Source organism: Phoxinus phoxinus, assembly GCF_949152265.1.
Source record: "Phoxinus phoxinus genome assembly, chromosome: 16".
NCBI lineage: Eukaryota > Metazoa > Chordata > Actinopteri > Cypriniformes > Leuciscidae > Phoxinus > Phoxinus phoxinus.
In genome coordinates this window covers 19,633,316-19,645,450 of record NC_136891.1, presented here as the reverse complement: position 1 = coordinate 19,645,450, position 12,135 = coordinate 19,633,316, and the positions used below count along the sequence as shown (strand labels likewise).

At 38.1% G+C, this 12,135-nt stretch overlaps 1 protein-coding gene across 5 annotated transcripts in view; it reads right to left on the bottom strand.

Moving 5' to 3' along the window:
• arid1b (AT-rich interactive domain 1B) overlaps positions 1–12,135 on the bottom strand; it is an 84,292-nt gene that overhangs the window by 52,185 nt on the left and 19,972 nt on the right. For all 5 annotated transcript variants that reach the window (XM_079639185.1, XM_079639187.1, XM_079639188.1 and 2 more), the window contains exon 4: positions 7,203–7,301. In XM_079639185.1, coding sequence (XP_079495311.1) covers positions 7,203–7,301 — 99 coding nt within the window. The remainder of the gene's footprint in view (positions 1–7,202; positions 7,302–12,135) is intronic.

The following is a 12,135-nucleotide window of genomic DNA, read 5'->3' as shown; positions in this document are numbered from 1 at the left end:
CTTCAAGTCAAGTCACCTTTATTTATATAGCGCTTTTTACAATACAGATTGTATTCAAAGCAGCTTCACAGTGATAACATGAAAATAATACAACAAGTTTGTTTCTAGAAGAAAATTGCGTCATCGTCCACCTTAAGACAGATCAATACTATTGTTGAATAGCCTAAATGTCCCCAACTAAGCAAGCCAAAACCCAAGGCAACAGTGGCAATCACCGTGACATCCCTAAGCATCAGTGCAAATTAATATAAAAAATTAGAATACAAAATGTAAGTCAACCTCAGTAACCTGGTCACTTCATCTGGGGTGAATAACTATCTCATAAATTTACAATTCGAAAGTCAAAAGCCACACAAGTCCTCAGTCACCTTCACTGTCATGGTAAATAGAGGGACAAACCTGTGATCCCATGGTTCTACAAGCTAGAGAAGAGCATCTTTAACAGAAAAGGCAAAAAGAAGGAAGAATTGACTAGGAAAGACCAAAAGGGGTCTAATTACATCTGCAAGGTCCAGCACATGTTTATTTGATTCGTCTTTTAAAGGAAGTGCTTGATTAAATAAATAGAGGCCAGGAAGCGCATTTTAAATTCTCTTTAATGGAAGATGATGAAAAAGCCCACGGCTCGAGGCAGAGCGCGCAAAACCCACCACGAGAGAAACCCAGGCCATCAATCTCGCTCTCGCTCATACGCACTTCACCTCTTAATGTTTTTCCCCAACTGCAATGCATTGAAGATCTGAACGCAAGCAAAGAGAGACTTTGAAATCGTCAGGTAAAAAAAGGGATAAACTGTAGAGATTCCCGCCAGCCCATAATACCCTAGGCACGTAAAAGAGGTTTAAAAAATAAAGCAGAACACCAAAGCAATATTTGTCTAGAAAGATGACACAGGGGGAGACATGAATAAAACGTGTGTGAGTGTGTGTACGCAGCTCCGCTGCTGAGACAAAGCCATTTACGATTACAGCAACACAAGGGCTGCCAAAGAAACAGCGTTTTACCCTTCACAGAGGTGAGCGTTGAGCAAACTGCAGGTGACAGAAGCTTTGATACACAGATAAACAGCACTGAGGTTGTTCTTATAACCTCCCTCTCTCTCCAACAAGAAAGATAAGCCAGCTGTGATGAGCTCTTACAAACGCGAAAACCTTCTCTAATAGACAGATCTTGGCGGATGACACACTTCATCATACTAACAGAAAGGGTTGTGTGTGGATGGCCATCCGTTCAAAAGGCAATGGACATACAGGGTGTATTTCCTTCATTGGGTATGCATTTCGTTCAAGCTAAAGACAGACTGATAATTAGATTATTTTCACTTGTATTCATACAAAATAGCTACAATCAACAGTATTCACAAGTAACTTATTTAATGTACTGTTTGGAGAAATACTTTTCTTTCTTTTCTTTTTTTTATTTAGCATCACTGAACATCAAAGATCATTTGTAACTCCTAAATAACAGTCGAGTCTATTCAAATGTATATAGCGCTTTTCACAAAGGACATAGTTTTAAAGCAAAAATAATGCTGTTATAATGTCTTAAATGACCATTTAGAGGGATAGTTCAAAGAAAATTATGTCGTACTATAGCCTATTCGCCTGTAAATTGAGAATTCATTGAGAAATGTAGTCTCAGTACAGTTTTCCTTTGTGGTGAATATAGTTTTTAAATCATGCAGTGAAGACTATGCTAATAATTATGTTTTTTGAAAGATTGAAAGACACAGCAAGGAATAGGAGACAAAAAGAGAAATGGTGACAATGATTCAAAACCATTATTCTCTAATTAAACTCATTTCACATTGAGCTCTGTCTTTCTCTCTTGCTCTCGTACACACACACTCTCTCTCTCTCTCTCTAATAAATTCTCTGGAAGTAGAAAATTGTGCCATGATTTCAAGGTATGAAATATCTCAACCTCCTTTCAAAGAATCCATTATCAGACACAATATCAGAAACGGCAAATCAATTTGACAGCACAGGATGCAAAGTCAACTTATAAAGACACTCAAAGAGTGAAAAAGACAAAAGAGAGAAGTTAGAAAGCCAGACACAAAACCCCACAGAGAAGACAAATGACAGCTGAGCTCACAGACACATCAGAAAGGTCGAACCATCAAGAGCCAAACAAGGTCAGCTCATCAGCGGGGGTCTGCGTTTCTATAAAAATCAACAAAGCCACCAGGGTCTTGAGCAGAGTCTTCATAAAGCTCTCAGAGAGAGAAAGACTGAAGGGCAGTTAACACCGAGAAGGACAAACACATTCAGACAGCAAGACAAACTGGATGATCTCTCCTAGAGGAAGCCAATTGCTGCATTTGCATTGCAAGGTCTAATGATGACAAGATCCAATATTTTAACATTTGTTTGTGCCGCTATGCAATACAGCCATCACAATTAATATTATCAAAGAGACTACTCTCAGGAGTCATGTGACATTACACAGTGTGTGAAAAGCCTTGCCTTTGATTGGTTAACCGGAGTTCCAAGAGTGATGATTTATTACAACAGTCTTTCCATTGTTTGTATCACTCTACTTGTCTGTGTTTGCGCCAATCTAGACAGGCTCACTGCCTGTGGGTTAGTGGTTAGTGCTGTGTTTCTTGTGAGTCATTTGAATCATTCAATCAACCAGTTTGTTCAAATACACCGATTTAAGAACAAAATATGTTAGTCATTTAGTCAACCAATTCATTCAAAAACACAGATTCATTGAAAAACAAAACACCTCTGCCATTGATTCTGTTTGGAACCATTTCTATTGGCAAAGAAAAAAATAGAAAAAGTAACTGGCAATCTTGCGCCTACTTAGTATCATCTTTCTGTTTACTGATATTGTAAAAGCAATATCAAACTCACAATCATGCTCTTGGATTTTATAGGATTTTTACCGCCATTGACGGAAATTTTGAGTTTTCACTGTTATACGGTAGGGAGCGCTATTACACATCTTCTGAAAGAGTACCGAATCTCCGGATCAAAAAACAGGCGAAGAAGAAGCAGAAACAAGTGATGTCATATGTTAATCAGATGCATATGTAAAATAACGCGATCATCAGCGTTAAACAGCATATAAACCAAAACTGCCTAATGTTACTGATTGAAATGTCGACACAGGACGTGTATAGGACTGTGAAGCTTTGGGGGTGTTGATGGACTCGATCTACTCCATCTGTGCTTTGGTCATCGTTCTGAATCCAATATGGATGTAGTCTTTGACAAATGTGATTTTCTCAGCTTTCTGACAAAACGTGTTTTTTTTGCTCAAAATGTTGATTTTTTTTATGAAACTTACCCACATTCTAGTGTTGATAAAAAAAAGAAACTAAGCTAGAATAAAACATAATTTTTTTTGTCTGTTTAAAAGCAGTCTATGTTCTTTGTTTAGATATATAACATGCTCAGATATTCATACAACAAAATATTCTGGGGGCCATTAAACTTTGTGAAATGATCAAATGTTGATCAAAAATTGGTGGCTGGCAATTAAAAAAAAAAAAAAAACGTTGGTGGGGAAAGAGTTAAGATACATACTGAACAACCTACACAGTACAATGACATGTGAGATGGTTTGAGTTATGAGTTATGGATGTAGTGCACACATTTTCAAGGCTGTTTCCCATTTCAGAGGGTTCTTTATATGAGATGTCAGGAGCTCCAGATCTCCAAGGGCAAATGTAGCCACGTCAGCTTACACTATCATACCTTACTTCAAACGTGTTGCACAAATAATTTTCAAGGACTTTCTGCAGTCAGGAAGCATGCCAGCGGATTAACGCCGTGCAAAGCTCACGCCGTTTTGATGCCAGCAAGGTGGATTACATTATGCTTTCATAAAAAAAAACAATGAGCAAAATATGTTTAAAAATCACGTCAGATTTCATGGGGATTCCGCAATTAGGAGCACGACCCGGTGGAGAAGACCAAAGGGCAAGTTTCCTCGACCGTTTGATACATGGAGCTAAAAAACATTCTTCATTGATTTTCTATTTTACATAAATTTCATCATAGGAACAATTCTGTGAAACATCAGTTCATATTTATGGGCTGTTAGTCAATATGTCGAGTTTAGTAGTTCACCGTCTTCCAATTGTTAACCAAAGAGTTAGTTCCAGTCCAAACCTGCACCATTGCAAGGCAGAAGTGGACTTCTTTTTCTTTTCTTTTTAATTGAGGTTGTGAAGAATACGAGCACAGCCGGATCCATAGGTTCTCTTCAAGTCTTGGGAACTAATTTCCAACGTTTTCTGACATTTTGTCTATGTAGTTCAGGCTACATAATGTGTGCTCCTTTGTACTTTTCTTGCACTGATCTGGTGTAGACCTTTACTGTGCGAGAGACACAGAGATAATTATTCGAACGCACACACACACTGCAGACTGGCCGTTCATTGTGCTGTTATTCTCTTTGTCCTTGGCTGGGAGTTCACTGGGCCATTGTGTCAGACACATCTAAAAATAGGTCTGCCGGCATGAAACCAGCAGCCGCCTGGGGCTTTTAAACAACATTACCTCAGTCATCAAACCCCTGCGGGAAACCTATCATGACAGCACCAGAGACTGCAGCTCCACTCGTTTAAATACCCATGCAGCGTCTTCTGGAAACACTAAGAGCTTTTCATGAGGGCAGCAGGGCTGGATGACTATTTTTAGGAAATGGATGGTAACTGGAATTCCTTTTGCAATTTGGAGTTCCTCATAAATCATTAGAGATGAATATCTTCATGGATCACTGAGGGAAGGACAATATTGCAACTTTAAGGAAGAGTTTACCAAAATGAAATTAGTCACCCTCATGTTCCTCCAAACCCATATGACCTCACCCTTCCATGGAGCAAAAAAGCAAATGGTTCCTACTTGGCGAGTGAAGCTCCATATCATTCCACTGGTTCCCATGTATTTTGTAACCTAAACTGTATGGAAAAGAGCAACGTGAAGTCCCTGTGAACCGGAAGTTTCAACCAACTTTACTTCAGTGTTGTGCCGTATTTCCAAGTGAAACGGAATATTAAATAGACATTTAATATGGCGCAATATGGCTGTCGTCGCATCATCCAGGTGATGCTGCACATTGGTGGTGGTTGAGGAGATTCCCCCTTCCATGTTAAGCGATTTGAGTACCCAGAAAAGCGCTACATAAATGTAACAAATTATTATTATTATTATTAAATAGAGGGCAGGGTTTTATTTTAGCGCACATCCTCTCCAACCCTCGCTCGAGTTGTAGAAGACCAAGCGTGCCGCATAAGTGCTGAAAAGTGAAGCCAAAAGCGTCTTGATCGCCGTTGATCTTGATCTTGAAACGCTGAAAAAAGCGTTTTTTTTGTTTGTTTTTCCGGGAAGAGATTGGAGCTTCAACTTTCATTTCTATAGGTCCATAACTGTTTATTTCACACAGTAAACTTTGTACTAACCGTTTCTGCGGGAGTGAGGGCGGGACCTTGATACCGAGGCTCCACTTCACGTTCACTACTGCGCAGAAGCAGGTCCCAAATCTGGGCAAGATGTCAGCGCCATATTAGGACTTTGGCGGCTTCACTTTTCACCAATGGAAGAGAGTGAAGGGTGTCGTCCATCTTTTTTTACAGTCGATGTAGCAGACTGACTAATGGAGGGAAGCGGTTAAGGATATTCAAACCAAGTCGTCAAATTTACGTCATTAGAGAAGGAACGTCATTCCAGAGCGGAAGCAACGTTTCTGATTTTGATTAAAGATTACCACAAACTTTTTTCGGTGTATTAACTTGCACAGATTAATTGTTCACCACAAGATTAGTCGCATTTGGCTTTTGGATTGCTTAGTTGGAGACGCTTAATATTCAACAATATTATTGATCTGCCTGCCATTATATACACCATTATATGAGAACTGAACTGAGCTGGACAATGACATCATTGTTTTCTCCAGAGAGGCTATATAGATAAATTAACTAAACTAACTTTTTTACAACAAAAATTAACCATCACTGAACTTACTTAAACTGGACTATGACGCTATTTTCGCACTATTTTATAGTTGGATTATTTTCCTGTTATCACTGTAAAGCTACTTTGAAACAATCTGTATTGTAAAAAGCGCTATATAAATAAAGGTGACTTGACTTGACTAGTAATGTGCGCTAACAAAGTAAATAGTGTCCATTTTGATTTCATGATGACTTTAAGAGCTCTTTATTTAATGCTCCAAAGAAAAAAGAAAGTCATTCAGGTTTAGAATGACATGTGGGTGAATAATTAACTTTCTTTTTGGGTGAACTATTTCTTTAATAGGAGGTAAAAGGTTTTTACAAAATAAAGTGAAATATACATCTTATGAATCTTATAAAGAAAAAATTATAAAAATGTAATCAACAACAACAACAAAAAAAATGTTAATAACCATCTGGTAATGCCTATTTATATTACAGTGAATTTGGTTGGAAATGCAGCCATCATCAACAAAAGGTATTGAAAGTGTTTTTTCTCCCCTTTTAACATAGGATAAGCTTAGTTATTTGTTATATGGTAAGTTTCAAATTTTATTTTGCAGCCAGTGTCGTCTAGCAACGTTGGCTTGCGAGCTGGAAAAACCAAACTCTACTCAGCCCATTCACATTGTGTATAGAGTCGGTGGGCGGGCTTAACATAATGACATCTGAAGTCATTCTTAAAAAAGGAACATGTGTCCGGACTACGTCACCACCTTCGTTGCTCTGGTTGGTTGTAGCGCTATCCTATTGTGTGACGAGAGAATTTGAAAGACAACCGTTTATCCCACCCCTCGGATTGAGCCCTGCCAATGGTATGTTCCCAGACCCAACATCTTGATGTGGGTCTGGCTTGTCTGGCTAGTAAGTTTCATTATATCATTTGCATTTAGCATTTTTTTTTCCCCACTGTCCGGGACCCAATCAGAAAAGACCTGCAACCAATTTGTTTAACAAGACCCACCAGTTGAGAATAACTGGTGCAGATCATTTGGGTGAAACAGTGCAAGAGAAACAGCAAGAGAGTTTTCTGGAAAAGTGTTTCCAATTCCGATAAACAACCAGAGCGTTTCCGATAATCAACCAGAGAAGATACTGTATCTCTTAAACTACTATATTCACTTGAGCATCATCTAGAAAAAGAGCATTTCTAGAAAAGTAAGGCATTATCCAACACCTACGGCAGACGGTCTCTAAAATCTCAGACTAATTTTGTACTGTAATGTCTCACCGGCAGGCTGGACGGGCGGTCCTGCTGTGTAAGGCCCATGTCATCGTGGTTTGGTTTCCCAGACTGGGCCCTGTTGCCATATCCCTCCTGCAGAGTGTCCTATGGAGAAAAACAAAGAAATTGAAAAAGAGGAAAAGACTGATGGAAAAATAAAGAAGAAACATGCAGCCATTGAATGGCTCAAACAGCCCAGAGAGTCTGTGTTGTGGTTCTATACACTAACAGCCCTTTATTCACATGGAATAAGGTCATTAGACAGTTGCAGACAGCGTGATGATGACGCCATCCCATAATTGTGCTTCATCCACACTCTGATTCACACGAGCAGAACGGCTGTTTAAATGCTGAGGCATGTCTGATGGCTAAAAAGCAGACTGTGCACTGATATCAACCATAAATTATGCAATCTGCATAAGGGAATCAAAAAATATATATTTAAGGAATAGTTCACCCAAAAACTATTTACTGGCCTATTTATGTTTGGCTGAATTTCCAAACAAAAGAACTGGTTCTGCGATACGTGAAGATATCGAACTGAAACTCTCTTCCTGACACAATTTTTATACATTTATACTAATATTTACATTTGTATTATGTTTTAATCGTTTAATAATTACTCTAATATGTGAGGTCAGTAAGTTTTTTAATGTTTTTGAATGAAGCCTCTAAACGGCACAGATAAACCACAAAAAAAACATGTTTGTTGGGTTTTGTCAGATCAGTGTGTTACCCTGCCGGCGTCTGTTGGCGTTGGTCGGGGTTTGTTTTCACCCGACTGAACATGTTCAATCAGTGTTTGTCAGTGTCTGTTGGCCACTTTGAACATGACAGTTATTTTTCACAAAATTGTAAATCCAACAGCCAACTTGTTTGTTGGTTTTTGTTGCCGTTTGTCTGTGCGGTGTGAATTGGCCTTTTTGATCACCACGGCTGGATTGATTAAAACAAAAATACAGTAAAAGTTATATTGTGAAACACAATTTAAATCTAAAATAACTGTTTTCCATACAAGTAATTTGCACATTGTCAGCAGCCATTACTCCAGTCTTCAGTATAACATGATACATTAGAAATTCTAATTGCTGATTTGGTGTTTAAGAATCATCATCATCAAAGTATAGTGTACTGTATATTATAAATATATTGTGGAAACCATGCTACACTTTTTTTCAGGTTTCTTTGGTAAATAGAATTTTATTAAAACTAAATCGGTAATGTATATTTTCACACATCCATAAATATTCATATTTGTTATAATGTCAATCGATTACAAAAAATAACGAATTAATTACACTTTTTTTTAATGTTTTTATATTCACATCAAATCTTCACACTATCGGGTCAATCGCTGATAGGTGGTTGCTTTCAAACGCTTCCGTGCGTATTTGTGTGAGAGATCTGTGAAGAGCGTCAAAGGTTTCTATTTAGCCTACATCGTGCTTTTGCAGCATTGAGCACTGTAGCCAATCACAGGCGTGTTTTAGGCAGACAGAATCAGAGTTTGTTCACAGTGAGCTCTCCACACTTACGAATCACTTTGTTATAACCAACTAAGTGTAAAAACAATGTAAATAAGAGATTCATTACGCAGGTGCTTAATGGTGCGAGATTCGCAGCAGACTCATTACATCATGAAACTGCGGACTCGTAGGAAGACCACAAGTGTTTAGGGTGCCATTTGGGATAGGGCATGTGTTAGTCAATTTCAATAGCAGAATTCACAACTAAATGTCATGACAACATAAAAAGAAACAAATGAAAATCTCCTTTTGTGTTCCACAGAAGAAGCAAAAAATCATACAGGTCTGAACCATCCCTTTTTTGCAGCAATATACCAATGCCACTGTGGGTCTCAAGCCAAAATAAAATTAATTACAGCATCTTTTCTGTAAGAGGATACTTGACTTCCCTCAGCATCAGAAAAAGAGAACTGGAAAGAATTTAGAAAGTGTGGCTAAGGTTGCCCTGCCCGCAATTCACTCATACAAACATCACCCAGAACTCCCTTCCGCTCACTTCATTCAACTGTGGGAAAAAACTCTGGGCAAAAAAAAAAGGGGGCATTCCCGAGCCAGACGGAGCTGTGTGTGTGTGTGTGTGTATTGACTCTGGGTCATGGCCAGGCCACACACACAGACGGCTGTTTACAGTTGGGCCATTACATCAGCGCTCAGGCATGTGCTGATTCAGAACCGTAACAGCTGCTCCACTGCGATAACGGACTGAGAGACCTCCAATATTCACAGCAGAACAATGTGATACCTCCCGAGTGACACGCTTTTCCTCTCAAATACTCAAAATTGACTTTCACCATGCTGTGTAAGGGTTGTCAACTCAAATACTGGGGAATGATATAACGATTTCAATACCACTGCAAAAATGAATGTGTCCATTAAACGCACTCCTTTATTTATTAAAGTAAATAAATAATGTTGTTTAAGTGTTTATGTGGTTTTTCTCCTTAAAACTGCAGCGAACCAAAGACAGTCTCAAAAACGCGGTTTGAATTCGCTGGTGTTTCTGAAGTCACAAACTACAGGTCAACGTGTGATCGTCAACGAGTGGATATCTGAACTGGTGTGAGTGAGTGGAGGCGGGGGTTCATTTGCATATTCATAGAACCGTGTATACTAAATGAGGCAAGTTACATTCAAGCTATTTTAAGGCCTTTTTTTAGGATTTTTTTTAAAAATATGTCATTTTGTCGATCAAAGCTGTTTTAAGCGATACAATTATTGACTACAGGGGGAGTTTAAATTTCAGGTTTAAAAATTACATTTAACTTTCATCCGTTTGAAATGCGACAGTGCTAAATACAGGTGTAAGGGTCCAAAATGTTATGAAATATGCCCTCTTCAATCACAAATCAAAACACGTGACCAGACTGCATTCTGTACAACTGTGGAGTGGCATACGGTTTAACCGGAACAAACTGATTGGAGAAGTTCGGCATATGTCACCGAAGATCTGTTGTTTTCACTGGAAACTCGAGCTGTGGAATTCTGATTAAACATCACAATGTATATTTAAAAAGAAACAAACAAACAAAAATGCATGAATGAATTGTTCACAATTTGCTCAATAAAATACCATTTTAATAATAATGAGTAAACAATGTAGTTTTTGTGAAGTGAAGATTTTTTTCAACCACCTCTTTTGTTTTTAATGGATGTTTGATGGGCTTAAATATATTTTTTTCTAAACATCAATGGAGTTGCTCCAATTGCCTGAGGAAAGAGTTTTGAGGTCAATACGTTCTGATTCAAGTAAGAGCTCAATTTTATTTCTTCATTTCTTCCTGTTTTCTCTCAACCGAGGGCCGTGCTGAACGAGACGTGTTTACACAGGGTGTGTCTAGATGAAAACGTCGCTGTAAGAAGACAAATGCATCTGAGACTCGTAAAACTCAACATGTCCATGAAAACATCAAATCCGTCTCTTTATGGGTTTTTTTGAGTCCCTTGTGCCTCTACGGTTTCAGCACAATGATTAACGGATCGTTCTTTGAGCTACAGATAAAACGAAAAACATCCCTTCAGTGTGATTAATGCCCTATTGTAATGGCTTGTCTGAAATTGCATCATGCCTGCACAGTTTTGATGTTTAGTCGGCGCGTGAGGGACATAATGTCTCTTTAAAAGATGCCATGAAACCTAAATTGACAGTATTTACTTTCTTAATAAATGTCCCTGGTCTTATTGTGCCGGATTGCTCAGTGCATGTTTCTGTAAAGAGGTTTCTTATAATCTTTCATTAAAACGTAATGGCTTTTTTCTTTACCAGAAATTGTTTTTCTGCTGATTGTCACCAAGTCCATACGGGCAGGGAACAATAAAATTAACCATTAATATCATAGTCAGCCAATAGTGAGGCAATCAAATCTTAAACTGGTCTACCAGTAATTGTGAATGCTGTTTTCATGTTGTCTTTAAAACATCCTGAAATCAACGTGACTTTTTATTAATGGCATGGTCAGCAGATGCTCTGGGACTGGGTCAGCTAGATGTAGCTTTCATGGCCAGCACATGGTGCTAATTGACGATATACGCCAAACAGAGGAGAACGTCAGGTTAGGGGTCGCGAAGAGACCACTCTGAGAAACTCTAATGAAAGCCAGCGCTTTGATTTAACGGTTGATTTTAACCAGACCAAGGATGGAGACTCTGGGGATGATGAGAAAAGCTTGTTCCCAAAGCTAACATTAAACAGTCTTCAGGCACTGGTGATGAACCATCATTTTCAGAATATAACGCCGTGTCCTAATTCACGTACTACAGTTTATTAGTGTTGTCACGATACTGGAATTTTCAAATTCGATACCTTGAAAAGTATTGATATTCAATATAATTTTCGATACCGAGGGGGGAAAACTGATACAGATCATTATTATTTCATAATTTTTTGCTAATTTGGGTATTTTTGTAGCTGACACACAGCACAGGGAGGCTTTATTTGAATCATTGAACTACATTTACAAAAAAAGACAAGTAAACAGTCAGTAATAAAATAAGAAGAAATAAACAAATCGCAAACGATAGCACAAATAAATACAATGGAATAAAGACACAAATGAAATAAACATGGCCTTAAGTTTTTCAGGTGGGTATTCAGGAAAGAAATAGTACAGAAATGAAAGTAATCAAATGTAAAATAACACTGGATTTTTCATTGTAAAAATGAAATACAGATTAATGCTTACAATTAAAGTTACAAAAGTTGTTCAGTGTTTTTTTCTTTGTCTTTTGTTCTTTGATTACCATGAACGACAGCAGCAGGTTTATTAGGCTGCTGTCACTTTAAGAGATTATGCACAGATCCAATATACTGTTACATGCATTTTTCTCTCAACTATTTATGTTTATGTTACTGTATTCACCTGAATACTCGGTAAGACAGGCATTTTGACAATAGACATCGGGGGAAAAAAGTAAAT